General features: G+C 37.2%; 4 protein-coding genes across 4 annotated transcripts; all 4 read left to right on the top strand.

Annotated features, from left to right (window-relative positions):
- Window positions 1–11,681: 11,681 nt before the first annotated feature.
- Window positions 11,682–15,286, top strand: LOC145952777 (uncharacterized). The gene is made up of 2 exons (XM_083065758.1): window positions 11,682–15,029; window positions 15,156–15,286. Exon 1 carries the CDS (start codon window positions 11,856–11,858, stop codon window positions 15,024–15,026), a length of 3,171 nt encoding a protein of 1,056 aa, XP_082921884.1. The 5' UTR covers window positions 11,682–11,855; the 3' UTR covers window positions 15,027–15,029; window positions 15,156–15,286.
- On the top strand, window positions 15,037–15,915 carry LOC145952779 (uncharacterized). The gene is made up of 3 exons (XM_083065760.1): window positions 15,037–15,417; window positions 15,491–15,694; window positions 15,777–15,915. Exons 1-3 carry the CDS (start codon window positions 15,160–15,162, stop codon window positions 15,879–15,881), a joined length of 567 nt encoding a protein of 188 aa, XP_082921886.1. The 5' UTR covers window positions 15,037–15,159; the 3' UTR covers window positions 15,882–15,915.
- On the top strand, window positions 15,871–18,156 carry LOC145952778 (uncharacterized). The gene is made up of 4 exons (XM_083065759.1): window positions 15,871–16,014; window positions 16,097–16,738; window positions 16,811–17,073; window positions 17,147–18,156. Exons 1-4 carry the CDS (start codon window positions 15,940–15,942, stop codon window positions 17,325–17,327), a joined length of 1,161 nt encoding a protein of 386 aa, XP_082921885.1. The 5' UTR covers window positions 15,871–15,939; the 3' UTR covers window positions 17,328–18,156.
- On the top strand, window positions 17,337–18,156 carry LOC145952780 (uncharacterized). The gene is made up of 4 exons (XM_083065761.1): window positions 17,337–17,486; window positions 17,566–17,638; window positions 17,719–17,814; window positions 17,901–18,156. Exons 1-4 carry the CDS (start codon window positions 17,398–17,400, stop codon window positions 17,988–17,990), a joined length of 348 nt encoding a protein of 115 aa, XP_082921887.1. The 5' UTR covers window positions 17,337–17,397; the 3' UTR covers window positions 17,991–18,156.
- Window positions 18,157–19,644: the final 1,488 nt, after the last annotated feature.

The raw sequence follows: 19,644 nt of genomic DNA, 5'->3' as shown, positions 1-19,644 counted from the left end.
CTTGTACTAATCATAGGGAAAGGGGAGCATTCTGATTTGTGTGGTTTAGCATTGCTCATACCAACAATTGGAATAAATTATAGCTTGCTTGAATAGGAAAAAAACCCGAAAGCAATTAGATATATAATACTGCACATATAATTAAGATTATCTGGCTAATATTGGTTTAATTTATATTTTTAAAGAAGCTTGGTCTAATTACAAACATCTTGTGTTGACACACTTGCACTGCTCTTTATTGGAGAAAACAAAGAATGGTGCAATTTTTGTGTCTACTATTGCATATGTTGAACCATTTTTATCCACACAAAGACATTACATATGTGAGTGACACTGTTTAGTGAAAACTGGAACTGAAGAGAGTCAAGTATAGATTAATGCATCAAAAGTGGAGATTGTTGTTCATTTTGGATGCTTACTGTGATTTCATTTCAACATCTTCCCAAACTAAGATAGTTTTGGAAATGCATGTACACTTGTGTTCCTTCCAATGAGTAGCACTATGTCATATATATAGTAGTCAAAGACTCTTAATTCTAAGTAGTAATTAGACATGGATTAAAAAAGAAATTAAAATAGAAGGGAGAAACAAAAGAGAGAATGAAGAATCTCATTCACATATCCAAACCACTGCTTTATGAGATATACATTGGTGGAAGTCAGATCATAAAAGCTTACCAGCACTTTCTCTGAACTAATTTAAAAGTAAGAAAGTTACCCATATTTGATCCCTTCTCCATTAAAACTCAAAGTTATCATTTTTTCCTTTGAACACCGCCACTTAGTACTTGGACAACATATTTGTATGATGGCTTTCCAGGGTCTCTTAGGACAAAAATAGATTTGTATAGTTACTGAACTTTTGGGGGCTTCAGAATCAAAGCCATATCAATGGAAAGCAAACATAAGTTTTGACTGCGTTATTTATTTATTTATTTTGATTCTCTAGGATATCTTCTAACCGAAAAGTTTATTCAAATATTTAGTTAATATATCTGTATGCTTAAAATTTGAGATAAAAATCATTGGTTAAAATTTGAATTAAAGATCATTGGTTAAACTGAAAAAAAAAAATTGAATCTGATTAAAGAATTTGCTATTTATCAAACATGTTGAATTTTGTTGGTGTTTTGTTCTAAAATTAAAGTAGAGTAATGTCTCATCCATTAATTAAATTTTAATCATTGGATTACAGCTAGTTATATATATATATATATATATATATATATATATATACCCCATTTATATATCATACTACTGTTGGTGAGGATCCTGGGGTGTTATTTTCGTGGGTGCTCTTTTGTTGGGATTGTAGAGGGCATGGAATTAAAAGTTTGAATAAGTTTGTATACATGATTCAATTCCCTCTTTCACTAAAACCACATGAACTAAAATCAGTGGGGTATTCACTGCTCCATTCACTGTCACCATCTAAATTAAAGTTGTTGTTCGAGGAGGATCGTATATCCCATTCAAGTGTTGCTGAAAAAGAATAAATCAATGCATAAATAAGTTAATGGTGTTTATTTGCTCGAATATTCATTTTATAATCCAATGCTGATGATGCCATTACATTCAGGCTTGATTCTGTTATATATATATATATATATATATATATATATATATATATGGTTGTTAGTGTGTGTTAAACTTATTCAAACTTTTGTGTAAGTAAATTACTCGGTTCACAGCTTTTCCAAAGGCTGGAAGTTGAATTATTAGGAATACAATGAAAGGGGAGCCGTAGGAAGAACATTAATTACATCATCAAGATTTTCTAGTAATTTTGAGGATGATGGTGCTTTAAGAAGTCAAATTCAAGCACTAAATGAATCACTACAGAGACAAGAACAAGAAAAATTAGAAATGAGGCAAGAATTGTATAAACAACAAGAAGATAAACTAGAAATGAGAAGGGAATTGACCGAGACTAGGAAACAATTAGCAGCTCTAGTGCACCACTTAGGATTTGTTGGTGCTTGTTCACATTCACCATTGTCAACTCAACATAACAATGAAAGTGATGACAAAGATGATGAAGACAATGGTGATGAATATAGTGATCATATTAAAGGTGATATTTGATACCTTTTCATTCTTTGAAAGAGGATTTTGCTTTAATATCTTCATTTTTTTTAATGAAAGAGGATTTACTTTTATGCATGGAATTGTTGATGATAGGTACAAGTTATGGTGGATTGTAAATACAAGTTGAATCTAGTTCATGGTATATCATGCATATGCTATATCATTTATTTTTTAGTACATGGAGTTTGCCTTGACATCTTCATTTTTTAATTTATTTTTATGCAAGGCATGATTAATTGTAGGCACAAGTTATGGTTGATTGTAGATAGAAATTGATTTTACTATCATGCATATGGTATATCATTTATTTTAAATAAATCTTCTCAACAGTTAAAACTCAAAATACATGTAAGTTTTCCCTTGTGATAGGCCAAACGAAATTATTCATGAGACTCATGACTCATAACTCATAATGCTGTCTCATCCTTCTGTTTACAACTGTCATAAATAGGTTTTCCAAAGGTAAAAGTGTGCCAAAAGTAAAATCGGAAACAGGTGATTGAAATAATTTGGTACAGACCGGAAAAAGTTATTTCTACATTTGATAGTCAATACCATGTAGTTATACTTTATGCCCATCCATTTCTATATATATATATATCTTTGAATTGCTGACATCTCATTAAAAGAGTGCAGTCTTGAAATAAAAGAAAAGTAAAGAGAAGGTAAACTCTTTTATTTAATTGCAATGAGAATATATAGAAAGTTAAAGCTTAAACTTCTAGTGCTTATTTAAGATTTGATGTGATGAGTTTATTAACATTCATTATTCCATTAACTTTTTTAGGCTCTTGTTCTAAGCCCAGCATAGGTACAGATTAATATCACTACCTCAATCTGTCTACGATCTCTATCTCACTGCATTGCATACTTTGCACACATATTTTAATTATCTATATTCCTAAAGTACACAATATTTATCATTTACTATTACTGTAGACCTCATTCTCAGAAGAATTCATATTTAGCTTGCTATGAACTTGGGAAATGACTGCTATATTTGGGTTCAATAGTTGCTATATATATATATATATATATATATATATATATATATATATATATATTGAAACACATGAATTAAGCAATAGGAATTGAATTGTGGGGCAGTGGTTGTGGTTGTGATCCTATACTTACTCTTGATGTCTGGCTTGCTTTTTCAAGTGCCTGGTGGAAACTTTCAAACAAGTGGTGCTTCCATTCACGTTCATTCTCTCCTGTACTTTGGTCTCATTTGTTTGTTCTAGATCTCCATTAAGGTCCACTTTTACATAGGCTAATCACTTCATTTGCCTCCACATTATATACTATATATTCATCCTTATGTTTAATTTCTTGGACTCCTGTCCTTATTCGAAAGTAACAATTATGACTTTAGTTCAACCTTTGTATTCTCTTTCATTTTCATGCTTCGGTACTCACTTTAATATGCATTAATCCATTAAGACATGTATCTTTTTGTTGTGAGAGACGTACAACTCAATAAAGTTCAAACTTATAGGTACGTTTCACTTTAACACGTATCAATCCACGGTGCACTGTAAACGAATAAAATTATTATCTAGCTAGACTCCAATTAATTTGCATTTTTTCACCAAGTAATGTTTAATTTAGCTTTTAGAGTTAATATTTATAGTGTTTTAATATTATCAAATTAGCTACTTTAATAGGTAAAACCATTATCAATATAATCTTTAAGTTTAATGTAGATTTAAATCAATTTACATTAAAAAAAATTGATTTAGATTGATAAATAAAAAATCAACGCTAAAAACTAAAATTTTGTAAATAAATATCTATTTATGGACCATCATCAGAATTAGCACGAAGAAGGCCGAATAGGAATGGAGTATTTCCTGCAAGACAAGGACGTTGGGTGGTTCAAGTGCCCAATGACGAGTTGGAAAAACCTGTCATCAATAGCAGAAAAGCTACTACTCGCTATGGTGGGATTACGATTGTGAATTACCCAAAGCCACAAACTCGTTATAGATATAGTGTATATAATTAGTATATATATAGGAAGCAGCTCAAAATTTCAGACGGAGGATCTGAGGTAAAGCGGTCACAACTCCCAATTCCTGCAGAAAATATGTTTATTTATATTGCAAAAATTTCCTGCGGAATAAATTTGCAGGAAAATTTGCAGGAAAGTTTCCTGCAAATTTTCTGTTTCGTAACAATTTCTTGTCATTTTGAAAGCTGGCAGGTAACTTTGCTACGACTTTTTTCACGGTTCTAAAATTTGCAGGAAACTTTGCTGCAAATTTTAGGTATGTAGAAAAGTACCTACATATTTTCTTGCAATTTTTTTCTCAGGAAAGGTTACCTGCGGATTTTTTTGCAGCAAAATCTGCAAGAAATATTTAAAATATAATTTTTCTTGCCAAAATTTCCTGCAAAAAATTATTATTTTCATGCAAAAATTATTCACAAGAAATTTCTTACGAATTTTTAAATCCATAGAAAATGAGTTATCCACGAAAATTTTACCTGCAAATTTTAATTTGCAGAAAATTTTGTAGGTAACTTGTTTCCTGCGAATTTTTGAGAAAAATTTGCAAGAAAATCTTCAAATAATAAAAAAAATTCTAGTAGTGAGCATTGAGAACACATTCGTGTGAAAATAATAGCTTTTAGTGTTTTGGTTTCAATGATAAATTGTACTAGCAATTAAATCATGTGACATAGCATCTCTATTATTACTTGGAGGTAGAACAACACGTTTAAAGTTCAAGATTCATATTCTCACATAGATAACTATTTGTGACATTCAGTTAGAGAGTGAACTTCACTAGTAGAAAATAAGTATATTACGTCACCCCTTTTACGTCGGAAACACGAAAATCCGACGTAAAAAAAATGCGGTGGCATTTTTGTAATTTTTGCGAACTTTTTTACGTCGCACCTGGTAAGGTCCGACGTAAAAAGTCCAATCTACGTCGCACCTGGGAAGGTGCGACGTAAAAAGTCCAATTTACGTCGCACCCTAGCAGGTCCGACGTAAATTTTTACGTCGCACCTGGTAAGGTCCGACGTAAAAAGTCCAATCTACGTCGCACCTGGGAAGGTGCGACGTAAAAAGTCCAATTTACGTCGCACCCTAGCAGGTCCGACGTAAAAAAGACGCAAATTTGAATAAGAGAGCGCGAGGCACACCGCGCGCATTCACTTTTCATTTTTTTCTCTGTAAACCCTCTCCCTCTTCGTTGTGTAAATCCCTCCGCCTCCTACTCCTCTTCCTCTTCCTCTTCCTGTTCGTTGTGTAAGGTGTGATTTTTTTCTATCATTCAGTCTCCGTTCATACGACAAAAACAAGCAGTTTGCGTTCATACGACTAAATGTGTATTTTGAACTTATTATGTGTGTTTCTTTATATATTTTGAGTAGGAACAACCAGTGGCTGAAGCCAAGCCTGAGGAGAACAGAGAAGAGAAGCGATTCTGGGAAGAAAAGCGATTTCTGGGAGGAAAACGCAGAAGAAAAGCGATTTCTGGGAAGCAGAACGGGCCGTTCTGCAAGGAGCACGGGCCGTTCTGCAAGGAGAACGGGCCGTTCTGCAAGGAGAACGGCCCGTTCTCCAAGCAGTATGGGCCGTTCTCCAAACAGAATGCCCCGTTCTGCAAGGAGAACGGGCCGTTCTCCAAGCAGAACGGGCCGTTCTGCTGCATTCATTTTTCTTTTTTTTTTAAAAAATTTTTACGATTTTTTACGTCGGACCTGGGTATGTCCGACGTAAATTTACGTCGGTTTTTGACCCCCGACGTAAATTTTACGTCTCCCGCTTCAACGTCGGACGTTTCCCTGACGTAAAAACCCCTAAATAACCGACGTAAAAAGGGTCTTTTGTACTAGTGCTTGCTTATTTATGGAAATTAACAAAGTTGATATTATGAAATGCAACACTAATAGCAGATAAATTTTATTTTGAGGTACTTGATAAAAATTTAATGGACATCATGAAAGTAGATCATGATAATACTTCAATCTTTAAAGGAAAGATCATTGTCTTTTGTGAAAATTTGAGACAAATTTATCAAGCATACTAAGATAATTCACTTAGATATTTTTTATGCAACAATTTAATGCATCTTATATTTGGGATCATTGTCAGGTATTAACTCTTAAAAAAAAGTGTTTACAAATTATTGGAAAAAATCCAAGTCCCACATCGATTAGAGATAAGACAATTAAAAAGTATATAAGTAGAGAACAATCCTCATCTTATAAACTGGTTTTGTAGGGTTGAGTTAGGTTCAAGTCTACTATTCTAAGATGATATCAGAGTTATCTTAGATCAATAATATAACAGCCTGATTTTCACAGATTGTACGATGGCCCAAAACCCAATAAGGGTAATTTAGTAGTCCAGAACGAGCCGTTCCAAATTTGGAACGGGCCGTTCCAAACTACTAAAAGGACCTATTTTTGGTATCTCACAACGGGGCTTTCCAAAACTAGAACGGGCCGTTCCAGATAACCAAAATGGCTTATAACCCTAGTTGGGAAAGGGTCGTTCCAAAGATAAGAATGGGCCATTCCAAAGATGAGAACGTGTCATTCCAGATATGGCCATTGTGGGTTAAATTGCAACCCTAGAACGGGCAGTTCTAGTTTGAGAACGAACCGTTCTGGATATGAGTTTCACACAAGATGAGTGAGTCCAAAACGGGCCGTTTCGAAATTGAAACGGGTCGTTTCGGCTACTCCTGATGCCTATAAATAGAGCGCTCTAGCACTCTCAAAAAGCACACCTTTCATTTCTGACTTCTTTTCTCCTATATTCTCTTCCTTTCTTCTTTACTCTCTTCTCTTCTTCTGCACGCTCTGTAGATTGAAGGGAACCCAGCAGAGGAGATCAACCAGATCCTGCTTAGTTTCAGCTATTGTTTATCCAGGTACGAGAGAAAAGAGGATTATTTATATGTAAAGTTACATGAGGGAATTGGGTAGAAGAGGAAGCTCGTATGATTATGAGTAATTTTAATTTGGACATGTCGCAACCCGAATTTTTCCGATCTTGCGACTAATGGTTTAAACATCCTTTTAAAAGTTTCATCAATTAAGGAATGCCCGGACACTAGACTAATCCTTAATTAATGGTTTTGAAAATAGGTTCATGGAGTCGCCACCAATGTTTTACTCAAAACATTGAAAAAAGAAAAGAGTTTTAAAAGTCTAACAATGGCCTTGATAACCAAAATTAGGTTTGGGAGTCGGTTACGTGTAGGGAAGGTATTAAGAACCCCTATAACGCCCTAAATCGGTACCCTATGATGAAGATAACATAATAAGAATTAATAGTTTAAATATTTAATCCCTTTTATTAATAATTATTTACATGAAAATTAAATTACACGGTGAACCCCTAAGATATCTACATAATTGCGTTTATTATAGTAATAAATAAAATAAAAGAATAGAAAGATAGAACAAGAGATTGATGAGTAATACCTCATAACAAGCTTTATTAGATCTTCAACTATGGAGGTTTTAGGTGCTTTGTGGCAACCTTTCACACTACAATGCCTCACAAAATCTCAAGAAATACAAAAGAGAAGGGGAAAGAGAAAAAGAGAGAAATTTCATGCTCTAAGGAGTTTGGACGAAATTTTGGAGCCTTGAGAAATGAGCCCAAGCTGTCTATTTATAGACTTCAGAAAGGGTCCAGAACGGCCCGTTCCAAAATCGGAACGACCCGTTCTGGATATGGCCATTACGTGTAAATTTTGTAACTGGAACAGCCTGTTCCAAAATTGGAACGGTCCGTTCCAAAGATGAGATTAACACATCATTTGCTATACTGGAACGGGCGTTCCAAACAAGGGTCTTTAGGTTCTTTTTATAACTTGGAACGGCCCGTTCCAGTTTAGGAACGACCCGTTCCAGTTAAAACTTTAGCCCTCTTTTGAAGAGTTTGGAACGGCCCGTTCCAAGTTAGGGTTATTGGCCCTTTTAGGAACTGGGAACGGCCCGTTCCAAATTGGGAACGGCCCGTTCCAGTCTTCTAAAATAAGCTTATTTGGGCTTTCTAAAGTCCTATCTTGTTGTTTGCATGCTTCGGGAGCTCCTTCCCTACATAACAAAGGTCCATTTCCTTGTTTGTATGCCCCCGGACGAAATTAGGTGTCTACAGCTACCCCTCTTTACTTGTCCTTTGGAATAGTAATGTGTTGCTTTTCCAAAGGCAAGGAAAGACGTAGACATTTCGTCCGGGTCTTCTCTTCGTCTCTTTGATGCTTCTGCGTCGTTTCCCTTGTGATAATGCGTTCCTTTATTTGTAGCTTGTTGAAGAAGGAGTATATTCTGAGCTCAGCCTCTCCAGGCTAGACTGATATTTAGGGCTTCAGCTGGCCCCTGGTGGGAGCTTGACGATGATCTTGGTTGTGACTTCGAGGAACTCGACGGTGCTCTCACTATAATTCTTGATCTGAGAGGCTCAACGACAACTCTTCAATCAAGATGGACTGATTTCAAGGCTTCAGCCAGCCTATGGTGGGAGCTCCACGGTAGTCCCAACTTTAACTTCGAGGAACTCGACGGTACCCTCACTGTCGTTCTTGATCTGAGAGGCTCGACGGCGGCTCTTCAATCAAGATGGACTGATTTTAATGCTTCAGCCAGCCTATGGTGGGAGCTCGACGGCGGTCCCAATTTTGACTTTGAGGAACTCGGCGATACCCTCACTGTCTTTCATTGATTTGAGAGGCTCGATGGCGGCTCTTAATCAAGCTTGGTTGATTTTAAGGCTTCAACCAACCTACGGTGGGAGCTCGGCGACATCCCGATTTTGGCTTCGAGGAACTCGGCGGTACCCTCGTTGTCATTCATTGATTTGAGCGGCTCGATGGCGGCTCTTGATCAAGCTTGGCTGATTTTAAGGCTTCAACCGACCTACGGTAGGAGCTCGGCGACATCCCGGTTTCGACTTTGAGAAACTCGACGGTACCCTCGTTGTCATTCATTGATTTGAGCGGCTCGACGGCGGCTCTCGACTTGGATGATTGTTGATGTCCTTTGAGGTTTGGATGATTGTTGATGTTCTTTGAAGGAGGACCTTTGAAATCTTGGGTGGATACTCGATAGTGATCCTTCTTCGATTTAAGGTACTCGACGGTACCCTCGTTGTTGACTTGTGATGGAAAATGCCCCAAGGAGGATGGGCAAGATGTACTTGATGTGCCCCTGTGTTGATGGGCGATAGATGGGTGACAGGGATTCTGGTGTTGCCCCTGCCATGTGAGTATTGTGATGCCTCTCCAGGCGTCTGCTTTTGGTAGTTTTTTTTTTCTTCTGAATTTTATATTTTTTAGCTTCGACTTTTTCATGTTTGAAGCTTGTCTTTTTCTGCTATTTTTCTAAATGCTTCGACCTTTTCAACATGTATGAAGCTTTCCTTTTTCTGTTTTATCTTTTGTCATCATCATTGGTGGAGGGATCCCATCCCATGATGATGTTATTTGCTTAATATTTATTGATGAGTATTATTTTGGAAGCCACTCCTGGCTTTGGTAAGGAAACCATTCCTAGTCTTGGCCTTCTCTTGAATCATCTTTCATTCAATTGAGGAGTAAGGCGTGATGGCCTCTTCATGCTCGTGGACTTGATTATTCTTCCTCGTTCGGTTCTATCCCGTCTTGTTGTTGACATGTCTTTTGTTTCTTGGTGGCTATATGAAACCACTTATATGGAATGCCCTTGTTGGGGCTATGCTTTTTGACATGATCTTAGCTTTAAGGCACTGTCTAGTTATTGATCCTTTTTTACGAGTGCTTTGGCCTCTTGATTCCTCCGACAAGGGATGGATAGACACACACAAAGAATGCAAGAATGCAAAAGAAAATGCAAAACAGGAATGGATTAAATTTTTTTGTTTTTTTAGTTTTTTAGTATTTTTTAATGAACTTATACCCTTTTGTGCATGCTTGTGCCATATGCATGTTATGCAATGATGCTTCTATGCTAATGCTTAAAATGAAAATTTATTTTTACTTTCAAGAAATTAATCTATGCGCATTGATCAATGACATGGACTGTTAGCCTTTAGCCCTGTCGAATTCAGTGTTGCTTCCTGAACCTGAGGTTTGTGTAGTTCAACCCTCTCGCTTGTACCGGATGTGATATGTTAGCCCTTAGATTAGGTGTACCTAGACTCTGTTCTAGGACACCTCCATCTTCTCCTTGTGAGTGTTCACTGTGCATACTCCGTGTATCTCTCAAATTTATCTTAATGTTATATAGGTCAAGAGGAAAGAGAGGAAGAGGATATATATATATATTTTTTGTAAAACTTTTGGTAGGAAGGATTTTTTCAAAAATGGTTTATAGAAGAATGGCTGGCCGAGGTAGGCTAATGGTTTAGGCTGATGAACAAGCATATTCAAAGTGAGGAAACTATTTTTTAAGTTAGCTTATTATTTCCTTCAAAGTTAAGCGATGACTTGGGATTGCATATTGACTAAATGATCTTCTCGAGCCGCCTTTCGATTTTCAGCTCGGGATGCTGCTTTGTCCTAACTTTTGCCTAGGTTACTTGAGATGTGTTCCCTAGCGGACATTTTCTTTTGATCCTTACATTTGCCTAGGTTACCCTTTTTAATTGTGGGTTGCCTAACGGATCTTGCCCTAACTTTTGCGCAGCCCCCTTAATGGGTTTCCTGCGGGGCCTTTTTCTTTGCAGCATTTGTGATCATTTTTCATTCCTTCATTAAAGAGGGATGCCCCTTGCACTGATTTCGTTTGGGCTTTTATCCGGAAGTCACGCCAAGTTTCATTGATCTTTACGTGTTTTTTTTATGGTGTATAAAGCCATTTTTTATAATGACGTCCTTATTTCAAATGTACTTGTTCATTTAGGGTTTGTCGACGAGGCTTAGAGTAGATAAAAGGGAGAAGAGAAATGAAGTAGAAAAGTGTCACTAGTGCAAAAAAGGGTATTTACGTCACCCAATTTACGTCGCAAACCACAAACACCGACGTTGTAAAAACGCGGTGGCAGTTTCGTAAATAAGTGGAGACTAATTTACGTCGGACCTCTCTTAGACCGACGTAAATTAGGTAATTTACGTCGGGTACCTCCAATTCGACGTTAATTTACGTCGGGTACCACTATTCCGACGTAAATTTACGTCGGTTCCCTGTAGTCCGACGTAAATTTACGTCGGTCCCACCCAAATCCGACGTAAATTTACGTCGGAGTTCAACAAGGGCGACGTAAATTTACGTCGGCGACGCCTTATCCGACGTAATAGTTCTCCTATATTGCCCCCAAAGTCCCATTTTCATTCCCGCGCTCACAGTTTATACGAAATCCTCTGAATTACTTGAGTCTCCCTCTGCGTTTACGGCTACATTCAACGTATCCAAGTTTGTAAGTGTCAGCACGTTGGTCGTTTGAGGTTAGTTTGTTGTCCCCGTAATTTATTTGTTTTTTTTTTGCTATTTGTTCCTCTGGAACGGGCCGTTCTGCAAGGAGAACGGGCCGTTCTCCTTGCAGAACGGGCCGTTCTCCTTGCAGAACGGGCCGTTCTGCAAGCAGTACGGGTCGTACCGCATGGAGAACGACCCGTTCTGCTGGAATTCTTTTTGTTGTAATTTGTTGATCTGGAACGTCCCGTTCTAGTTTCAGTACGGCCGTTCCAGATGCATTAAAGAAGAGACTTTTTTAGGCATTGACCTTTAGTTTACCATCGATTTTTTAGGGTTGTAGTTTAGGTTAAAAAAATTATGAATAACTGAGTCAATAGTTAATTTGTGTTAATATATAGATAATGAATCGAAGTTGGATGAATGCAAGTCGCATTAGTCAAGAGTACAGAAATGGAGTTGAAGAGTTCTTACAATTTGCAAGAGAAAATGGGAAACCCATCAAAGGGGCATATTATTGTCCATGTGTTCGATGTTTGAATCAGATACGTCAAGAAGTTGGAGAAATACGTGATCACCTGTTTATATATGGTATTGTGAAGAGTTATACAGTATGGACATGGCACGGAGAAATATTAGACATTCCAACAATGTCAACAACTGAAAATTTTGAAGGGATGAACGATAACTTAGAAGAGATGATACGTGATGTTGGTGAAGAAAATTTTGAAAGAGCACATGTGTATGATACCTTAAAGTCTGATTTTGAGCAACCATTATACCCAGGATGCAGTATGTTTACAAGATTATCAGCAACTTTAAAATTGTTTAGTTTAAAAGCAAGAAATGGTTGGACTGATAAAAGTTTCACAGAATTGTTGGAGTTATTGAAGGAGATGCTTCCAGAAGATAACACGTTACCTAATCGCAACTATGAGGCAAAAAAGATACTATGTCCAATGGGTTTGGAGTATAAGAAGATACACGCGTGCCCTAATGATTGCATATTATATACAAATGATTTTGCTACACTGAAAGTGTGTCCCACATGTGGATTGTCGCGGTTCAAAAAGAAAACTGATGGAAGTAATGGTGAGGAAGAAATAGAGGGTCCCCCTGCTAAGGTCTTATGGTATTTGCCAATAATACCTAGGTTTAAAAGATTGTTTGCCATTAAAGAAGATGCAAAAAACCTCACATGGCATGAAAATGGTAGAAAATGTGACAACTTTCTTCGACATCCAGCTGATTCTCCGCAATGGAAGAGGATTGATGAAACATTTCCAGAATTTGGTGCAGAGTCAAGAAACTTGAGAATTGGTTTAGCTACAGATGGCATGAATCCTTATGGGAACTTAAGTAGTAAACATAGTTCATGGCCAGTTTTGTTGGTCATTTATAATTTGCCTCCTTGGCTATGCATGAAGAGAAAATATATTATGTTGTCTATGATGATATCAGGTCCCCGACAACCAGGAAATGACATAGATGTGTATCTTAGTCCATTGATTGATGACTTGAAAATGTTATGGGACACAGGAGTGGAGGTGTTTGATGCATATCGTGAAGAAAAATTTACCATGCGTGCAATGTTATTTTGCACAATAAATGATTTTCCAGCATATGGTAACCTGAGTAGGTATAGTGTGAAGGGTCATTATGCATGTCCTATATGTGAAGAAAACACAAGTTATACCCAATTGAAACATGGGCAAAAGACTGCGTACACTAGGCATCGTAAGTTTCTTGTTCGTAGTCATCCATACCGTAGATTGAAGAAAGCATTCAATGGAAGTCAAGAGGATGAAATTGCCTCGACACCGCGCAATGGTGAAGAAGTATATCAACGGGTGAAGAACATTAACATTGTGTTCGGAAAGACGCAAAAGAAGTCAACTGAGAGAAATATCTGGAAGAAACGATCAATATTCTTTAATCTTCCTTACTGGTGCAAGTTAGATGTTAGACACTGCATAGATGTGATGCACGTGGAGAAAAATGTTTGTGATAGTGTAATTGGGACATTGCTAAACATCAAAGGAAAGACTAAAGATGGAGTGAAAGCACGACAAGATTTGGTGGACATGGGTATACGTTATGAGTTGCATCCTCAGTCTATTGGAAGACGCACTTACTTGCCTCCAGCTTGTCATACTCTATCAAAGAAAGAAAAAAAAAGCTTTTGTGAGTGCTTAAGCAGTGTGAAAGTTCCACAAGGGTACTCCTCAAATGTTAAGAGTCTGGTGTCTATGCAAGATTTGAAGTTAATTGGTTTAAAGTCTCACGATTGTCATGTGTTAATGCAACAACTTTTGCCTGTGGCTATTCGTAACATTTTACCATCTTCTGTTAGAGTTGCTATTACTCGATTGTGTTTATTCTTCAATGCCATTTGCAACAAAGTAATTGACCCTATAAAGTTAGATGAGTTAGAAAATGAAGCAATCACAATCTTGTGTCAATTGGAAATGTATTTTCCACCTTCATTTTTTGATATCATGGTGCATTTGATAGTTCATTTGGTTAGGGAGATTCGATTGTGTGGCCCGGTTTATCTTAGATGGATGTACCCTGTTGAGAGATATATGAAGATCTTAAAAGGATATGTCAAGAATCAATACCGCCCAGAAGCCTCTATTGTGGAGAGGTACATTGCAGAAGAAGCCATTGAGTTTTGTTCTGGGTACATGTCGAAATCAGAACCAATAGGAATTCCCAAGACTCGACATGATGGGAAACAATTTGGTAAGGGTAGTCGAAGTTTAAAGATTAGAACTGTGAGTCGAACAGAAGTTGACCAAGCACATTTGTACATATTGAACAACACTGATGAAGTAATTCCTTACATATCAGAACACATAGATGAAATCAAGATAGCACACCCTCGGATGACTGAGAAATGGGTATTGAATGAACATAACAAGAGTTTTTTAGCTTGGTTTAAGAAAAAGGTTTATGGTGAGGTTAATGCTTCTGATACACTTTTGAGACTCGCGCGTGGGCCTAACAATGATGTCATTACATTTGGTGGGTATGACATTAACAAATATTGTTTCTATACAAAAACAGAAGATGACAAAAGTAGAGTACAAAATAGTGGGGTTACAATTCAGGCTGAGGCTGTGCACTTTGCTAGTTCAAAAGATAAAAATCCCATTACAGCATCCATGAGTTATTTCGGAGTCATAGAAGACATATGGGAAATTGATTATGTTACGTTTAGAGTGCCTGTGTTCAAGTGTAAATGGGTTGATGGCAATACAGGTGTGCGGACAGATGATTTAGGGTTTACTTTGGTTGATTTGAATAAGGTCGGCTATAAGGATGAACCTTTTATTATGGCATATCAAGCAAGACAAATTTTTTATGTAAATGATCCATGTAATGAGAAATGGTCAGTGGTCCTCGAAGGAAGAACCATGCATGGAACTCACGAAGATGAGTCTCTAGATATGCATGAGACACCGTCTTTTTCAAGCAGATCATTTGGTCCTATTGCGGACAATGAAGTGGACGAAATACATGCTATTCGAAGTGATCATGCTGAAGGAATATGGGAAAACATTCCAACCTAATAGGTTTCTGTTTATGTATTATTTGTTTTTTTATTAGTTATTTTGTTGCTATATTGTTATTATCTTTTTTACTTTATTTGTCTATTCAATTAATTCATTGTTTTAATAATGACAGTTTAATTTTTTCAGGATTATGGAGGATTCTGGGTCTGGCAGTGGAAGGAGGGAAGGTAGATCTGTCACTCGATTGTCTGGGTTGACAGCTGGGCGCATTGCCAAGGAGAGGACATCGGTTGAGGTGGATCCTCGTTCTGGCAAGGCATCAGGCCCAAATGCTGCCAAGTTTAAGAGCTATTTGGGAGTCCTAGCTCGACGACATGTTTCTATTATCATTCCATCATGGGATGACGTTCAGGAGGTTGACAAGAACCTCATGTGGCAGGATATTCAGGTATATACTTTCACATCCTTTCAATATTATATAACTTAAATACATTATTTATTATTTGTTGTTATTTTCATAGCAAAATTTTGACATTCCCAACACTGAGGGCATGAGGAGGAAGATGTTATCTGCCCTTGCCAGCAGGTGGAGAGACTTCAAGAATTTCTTGACACGGGAGTATGTATTTGGAGAGCGCCAAAATGAGACTCCCTGTCTAAAGTACCAGATCACTGATGAGGAGTGGATGCAATTTTGTGCCACTCGATTGGACCCTTCGTGGCAGGTTAGTTATCGATAACTTTTACATTGACACAAATACTTAAGGTATATTTTAATTTATCTCATTTCTTTTTGTATTATTGCAGGCTAAAAGAATAGCTGCCCAAGAACGACAAGCCAAGAATGATGCACCCCATCTATTGTCAAGAGGGGGATATGAAAGAAAAAAAAAAGCAAATGAAGAAGGCTAGGGCACAGGCAGCAGGGGTTGAGGATGCTGACCGTGTGGAGTCACCTCCCCGCCATGAGATGTGGATAGCAGCCCGGACAAAACCAGATGGGCAAATGACTTCTGAGTCTGCAAGGGTCGTTGCTAATAAAATAGTAAGTAAAAATATACAAATTAAGACTCTTCATTTCAACTCATTTAATTCATAAGATTTTTTAATCTTCCTTATTGTTGCAGGAGGATTTAGTTGAGCAGAGCACCCAAGGCTCATTTGTTTCCGATGGTCGGAATGATATCCTCACAACGGCCATAGGAAAGCCAGAGCACGGAGGTCGTGTGCGTGGTGTTGGTGGTTCTTGGAGCCACCGAGATTTCTTTGGTGGCCGATCATCGAGGAGCACTGTCGACTCTTGCAGTCAAGAGGTTATACAGAAATTGGAGCAGAGATTGGAGATGCAGTTTGAAGAGAAACTGAAGAATATTGAAAAACAGTTTGAAGAGAAGTTTGAACTTTTGGCTCGTTCTCAGCAACAGACTGCAGTTGCTCATGATGGTGTTCGAGTCAGCACTAAAGGGAGTTGTGCTGCTCCAAATTTCTCAGGGGAACATGCTCACACTGATGTACCAAACCAGTGCGAGTTATATGTTGAGGATGACCCCCCACGGTTAGTGGCTATTGGCCGAGTATTTGAGGGTGGCTCAACCATCCATGGTGTCCCTCTACAGCCAGACTGGACACGGGTTGTGGTTGACCAAGTTCAAGATGCTGCTGCTCCAGTGCCTTTGCCCAATACAGAGGTTCAACTAGTGGGGCAGGCAACCGGCACATTCTTAGCTTGGCCAAAATGTTTGGTCATGCCGCTTTCAGCACGGGCAAAGGTAATTATATTATTGCTCTTTGAGATTCTTATAATTCTATTATTGTTTAACTAATTTTCATTATTTCTTTAGGATTTTATCGATCGTGGTAAGGAGGTCATGAGAGAACCTCATGTTCATGATGCTAATATCGCAGAAGCTGAGGATGATCCCATATCTAAGCTTCTAATCAAATTACCACGATTAAAGAAGCAACCAATTCAATTGCAGTGGGACATTAGAGTTTTTGGAGTTGATAGCTCTGATGTTCCACTATACATATCTCTGCCTGATGCATTAGAGATTGTTGGGGGAACCTCCATGTTAAATATATCTATCATACAGTTGTGGGCCATGTAAGTCATATTTTCTTTTATGAGTCTAAATTTACAATAATTACATTTAACTTATAATAATTATTTGTGTTAGGTACATGGACAAATTGAGTGTGGAGCAAGCACAAGCAGAAGTATATGGATTTATTGAGCCTCAATCCATCCAAAAATCAGGAAACACTCAGGTCCAGATCCAACAATATATGCAAACATGGATGAGTGACTCAAGAAGACATATATACATGGCTCCATACATTGACGGGTTAGTTTTTTAATTGATTTTTTAATCATGGTAATTTTTTAACTGATTTGTTTGTCATACAATGTAGGTCTCATTGGCAGTTAATGGTAATCATTCCTAAGGAATATACCGTGGTGTGGTTTTGTTCACTTCATCGAAAACCAAGCCAGGAAATTAAAAGCCAATTACATGGGTAACTAAATTTTTTCATTATGTTTTAACACTGTAATTATATATATTGGCTAACATTTATTTTTATTTCAATTAATTAGAATCGTGTCTGGAGCTAATATATTAAGTGGAAGAGCCAGATCATCAAAGTCATTGCATTTCATATACCCTAAGGTTAGCAAATTAATTCATACAGTCAATAATATTTAAATTTATTGACTTTGGAATTAATAGTTATTTGTTTCTCATTTTAGTGTAATAAGCAACAAGACTCGTTTGAATGTGGCTATTACATCATGTATTGGATGAAAGCCATAGTTTCTGCGGGTATTATTGATTCTTGGGCGCAGGTAATTCATATCAAAATTTATTTAACTATATTTACCTTTAGAATAATTAACATTGCATATTAATGACACTTAAATTACCCTTTCAGGTCTTTCAAGATCCATCTCCATTGCCCGAAGATGAGATGCTCAAGATAAGAGAACAATGGGCAACTTTTTTTCTAAGTTTAGTTAGTTAGATATTATGTTTATAGTTTGATAGTTAGTTATTTAGATAGCATTGACAAACATGTTTTATAGCTTTTTTAGGATAATAGGATTTACATTGTCATAATTTATGTTTTTTAAGATTTATATATTATTTTCTTTTTGTCATTCAATTTTGAAATACAATTTGAATTTCTATTCTGGACTGCCTGGTTTAGATTTGGTATTCTGGATTATATTTATATGCAGGTGTTGGGTATATCAATTTACAAACGTTTTTAAAAAAAAAACTGCCACAATTTACGTCGGACATGGCGTTGTCCGACGTAAATTTACGTCGGGCCTTGCAATGACCGACGTAAATTTACGTCGGACAAGGCCACGTCCGACGTAAATTTGTGGCACGATTTTGACCCTTTTTACGTCGGTCTGAAAAATTTCCCGACGTAAATTTACGTCGTCTTCCAGTGGCGACGTAAATTTACGACTCCCGTATTAACGTCGGACCCTTTTCCGACGTAAAAGGGTCAAAATACACGACGTAAAACACCCTTTGTGTACTAGTGTGTATGGCATTAAAATGGAATTTTCAATTTACACGTGCCCATTTAATGTAGCTCGAGGGCCCGGGCATGCCCCGAGTTCGTGATTCATACACAGAGAAGTAGAGGGAGGTTGCCCCTTAGAGAGGCCTAGGTTGCCTGACTGTAGGGATAATCCTACACTTGCTTGGATGTGGCACTTCAGAAGTTCTCGTGTAGAGGGAGGTCATTTGGCTTCTTCTCTCATGAAGGTGTTTTCAACCCATATCCTGAGCCTTTCCTAAGCAGGAATGGGTAGAAGCGATGATAGAGCTTTCCATGGAGTCTTACTTTTCAAGAAGAACATTCAAGCTGTCTCTCGATTTTCAGCTCGAACAAACATTACTTTTTTTTTTTTACTAGAATGCCCTTTGCGGGTTTTCATTCTAGAAGCTTCTTGATAAGCAATGCTTCTCTCTTGTTGAAATCATCTTTCAAGAAAGCCCAATTCACTTTGCCTTAGTGTTTGAGGGATTCGCCTTCCTCAGGTTCTCTTTACTAGCTTGCAACTTGTTAGGAGCGTGGATCCATCCATTCCTAGTCATCTTTCCATTCCACTTGGATTTCACGGTTGCACGACACAACTTTATCTTCTTAGGACAAGAGTTGGCGTCTTAATGATTGTGGAGTTCTTTACCCTCAACTCTTTATGCATGGCTTGCTTCCATTACTTCTGATTAACGCACATAGGTTAATTTCCCTTTTTATTCTCGTTTATTCTTTTACAAAGAGAGATATGTTCTAAATGAATGTAATGCAGAATGTAGAGAAAGTTGAGAATAATAAATATCAGTCTCATTGATTTGTTTATTTGTGAATGCTCAAATAGATTTCGACAGTATTAAGTGAGAATCTATATTAGATTCTAAGAAGACTTACTTCAACAAACATACCAAAGCAAGGGCTCAACCATAGTATTTTTTTTTTTAAATTGTTTTGGGCTTTTCTTTATGGCGCAGATACTGTCGTATATTAGAGCATTCACTTTCCTTAACTTTCTATACATACGACAACCTAATCCTCCTTAGCTAATAAAATAAAATGAATGAAATTAATGAGCTAATCTAGAATGCATGTCATTTTTTTTTGCCTAATCTTTGTCATG

Source organism: Cajanus cajan, chromosome 10 (assembly GCF_000230855.2).
Source record: "Cajanus cajan strain Asha chromosome 10, NIPB_CcT2T_4, whole genome shotgun sequence".
NCBI classification, from domain to species: Eukaryota; Viridiplantae; Streptophyta; class Magnoliopsida; order Fabales; family Fabaceae; genus Cajanus; species Cajanus cajan.
Note: the sequence above shows the minus strand (reverse complement) of the source record. Positions and strands in the feature narration are given on the sequence as shown.

Coding starts and splice junctions, on each gene's coding strand:
- LOC145952779 (XM_083065760.1), top strand. CDS start 15,160: ATGGAGGATTCTGGGTCTGGCAGTGGAAGGAGGGAAGGTAGATCTGTC. Junction 15,418..15,490: donor TCATGTGGCAGGATATTCAG/GTATATACTTTC, acceptor TTATTTTCATAG/CAAAATTTTGACATTCCCAA. Junction 15,695..15,776: donor GATTGGACCCTTCGTGGCAG/GTTAGTTATCGA, acceptor GTATTATTGCAG/GCTAAAAGAATAGCTGCCCA.
- LOC145952780 (XM_083065761.1), top strand. CDS start 17,398: ATGGTAATCATTCCTAAGGAATATACCGTGGTGTGGTTTTGTTCACTT. Junction 17,487..17,565: donor ATTAAAAGCCAATTACATGG/GTAACTAAATTT, acceptor TCAATTAATTAG/AATCGTGTCTGGAGCTAATA. Junction 17,815..17,900: donor TTATTGATTCTTGGGCGCAG/GTAATTCATATC, acceptor TTACCCTTTCAG/GTCTTTCAAGATCCATCTCC.
- LOC145952777 (XM_083065758.1), top strand. CDS start 11,856: ATGAATCGAAGTTGGATGAATGCAAGTCGCATTAGTCAAGAGTACAGA.
- LOC145952778 (XM_083065759.1), top strand. CDS start 15,940: ATGTGGATAGCAGCCCGGACAAAACCAGATGGGCAAATGACTTCTGAG. Junction 16,739..16,810: donor CGCTTTCAGCACGGGCAAAG/GTAATTATATTA, acceptor TTATTTCTTTAG/GATTTTATCGATCGTGGTAA. Junction 17,074..17,146: donor ATCATACAGTTGTGGGCCAT/GTAAGTCATATT, acceptor TATTTGTGTTAG/GTACATGGACAAATTGAGTG.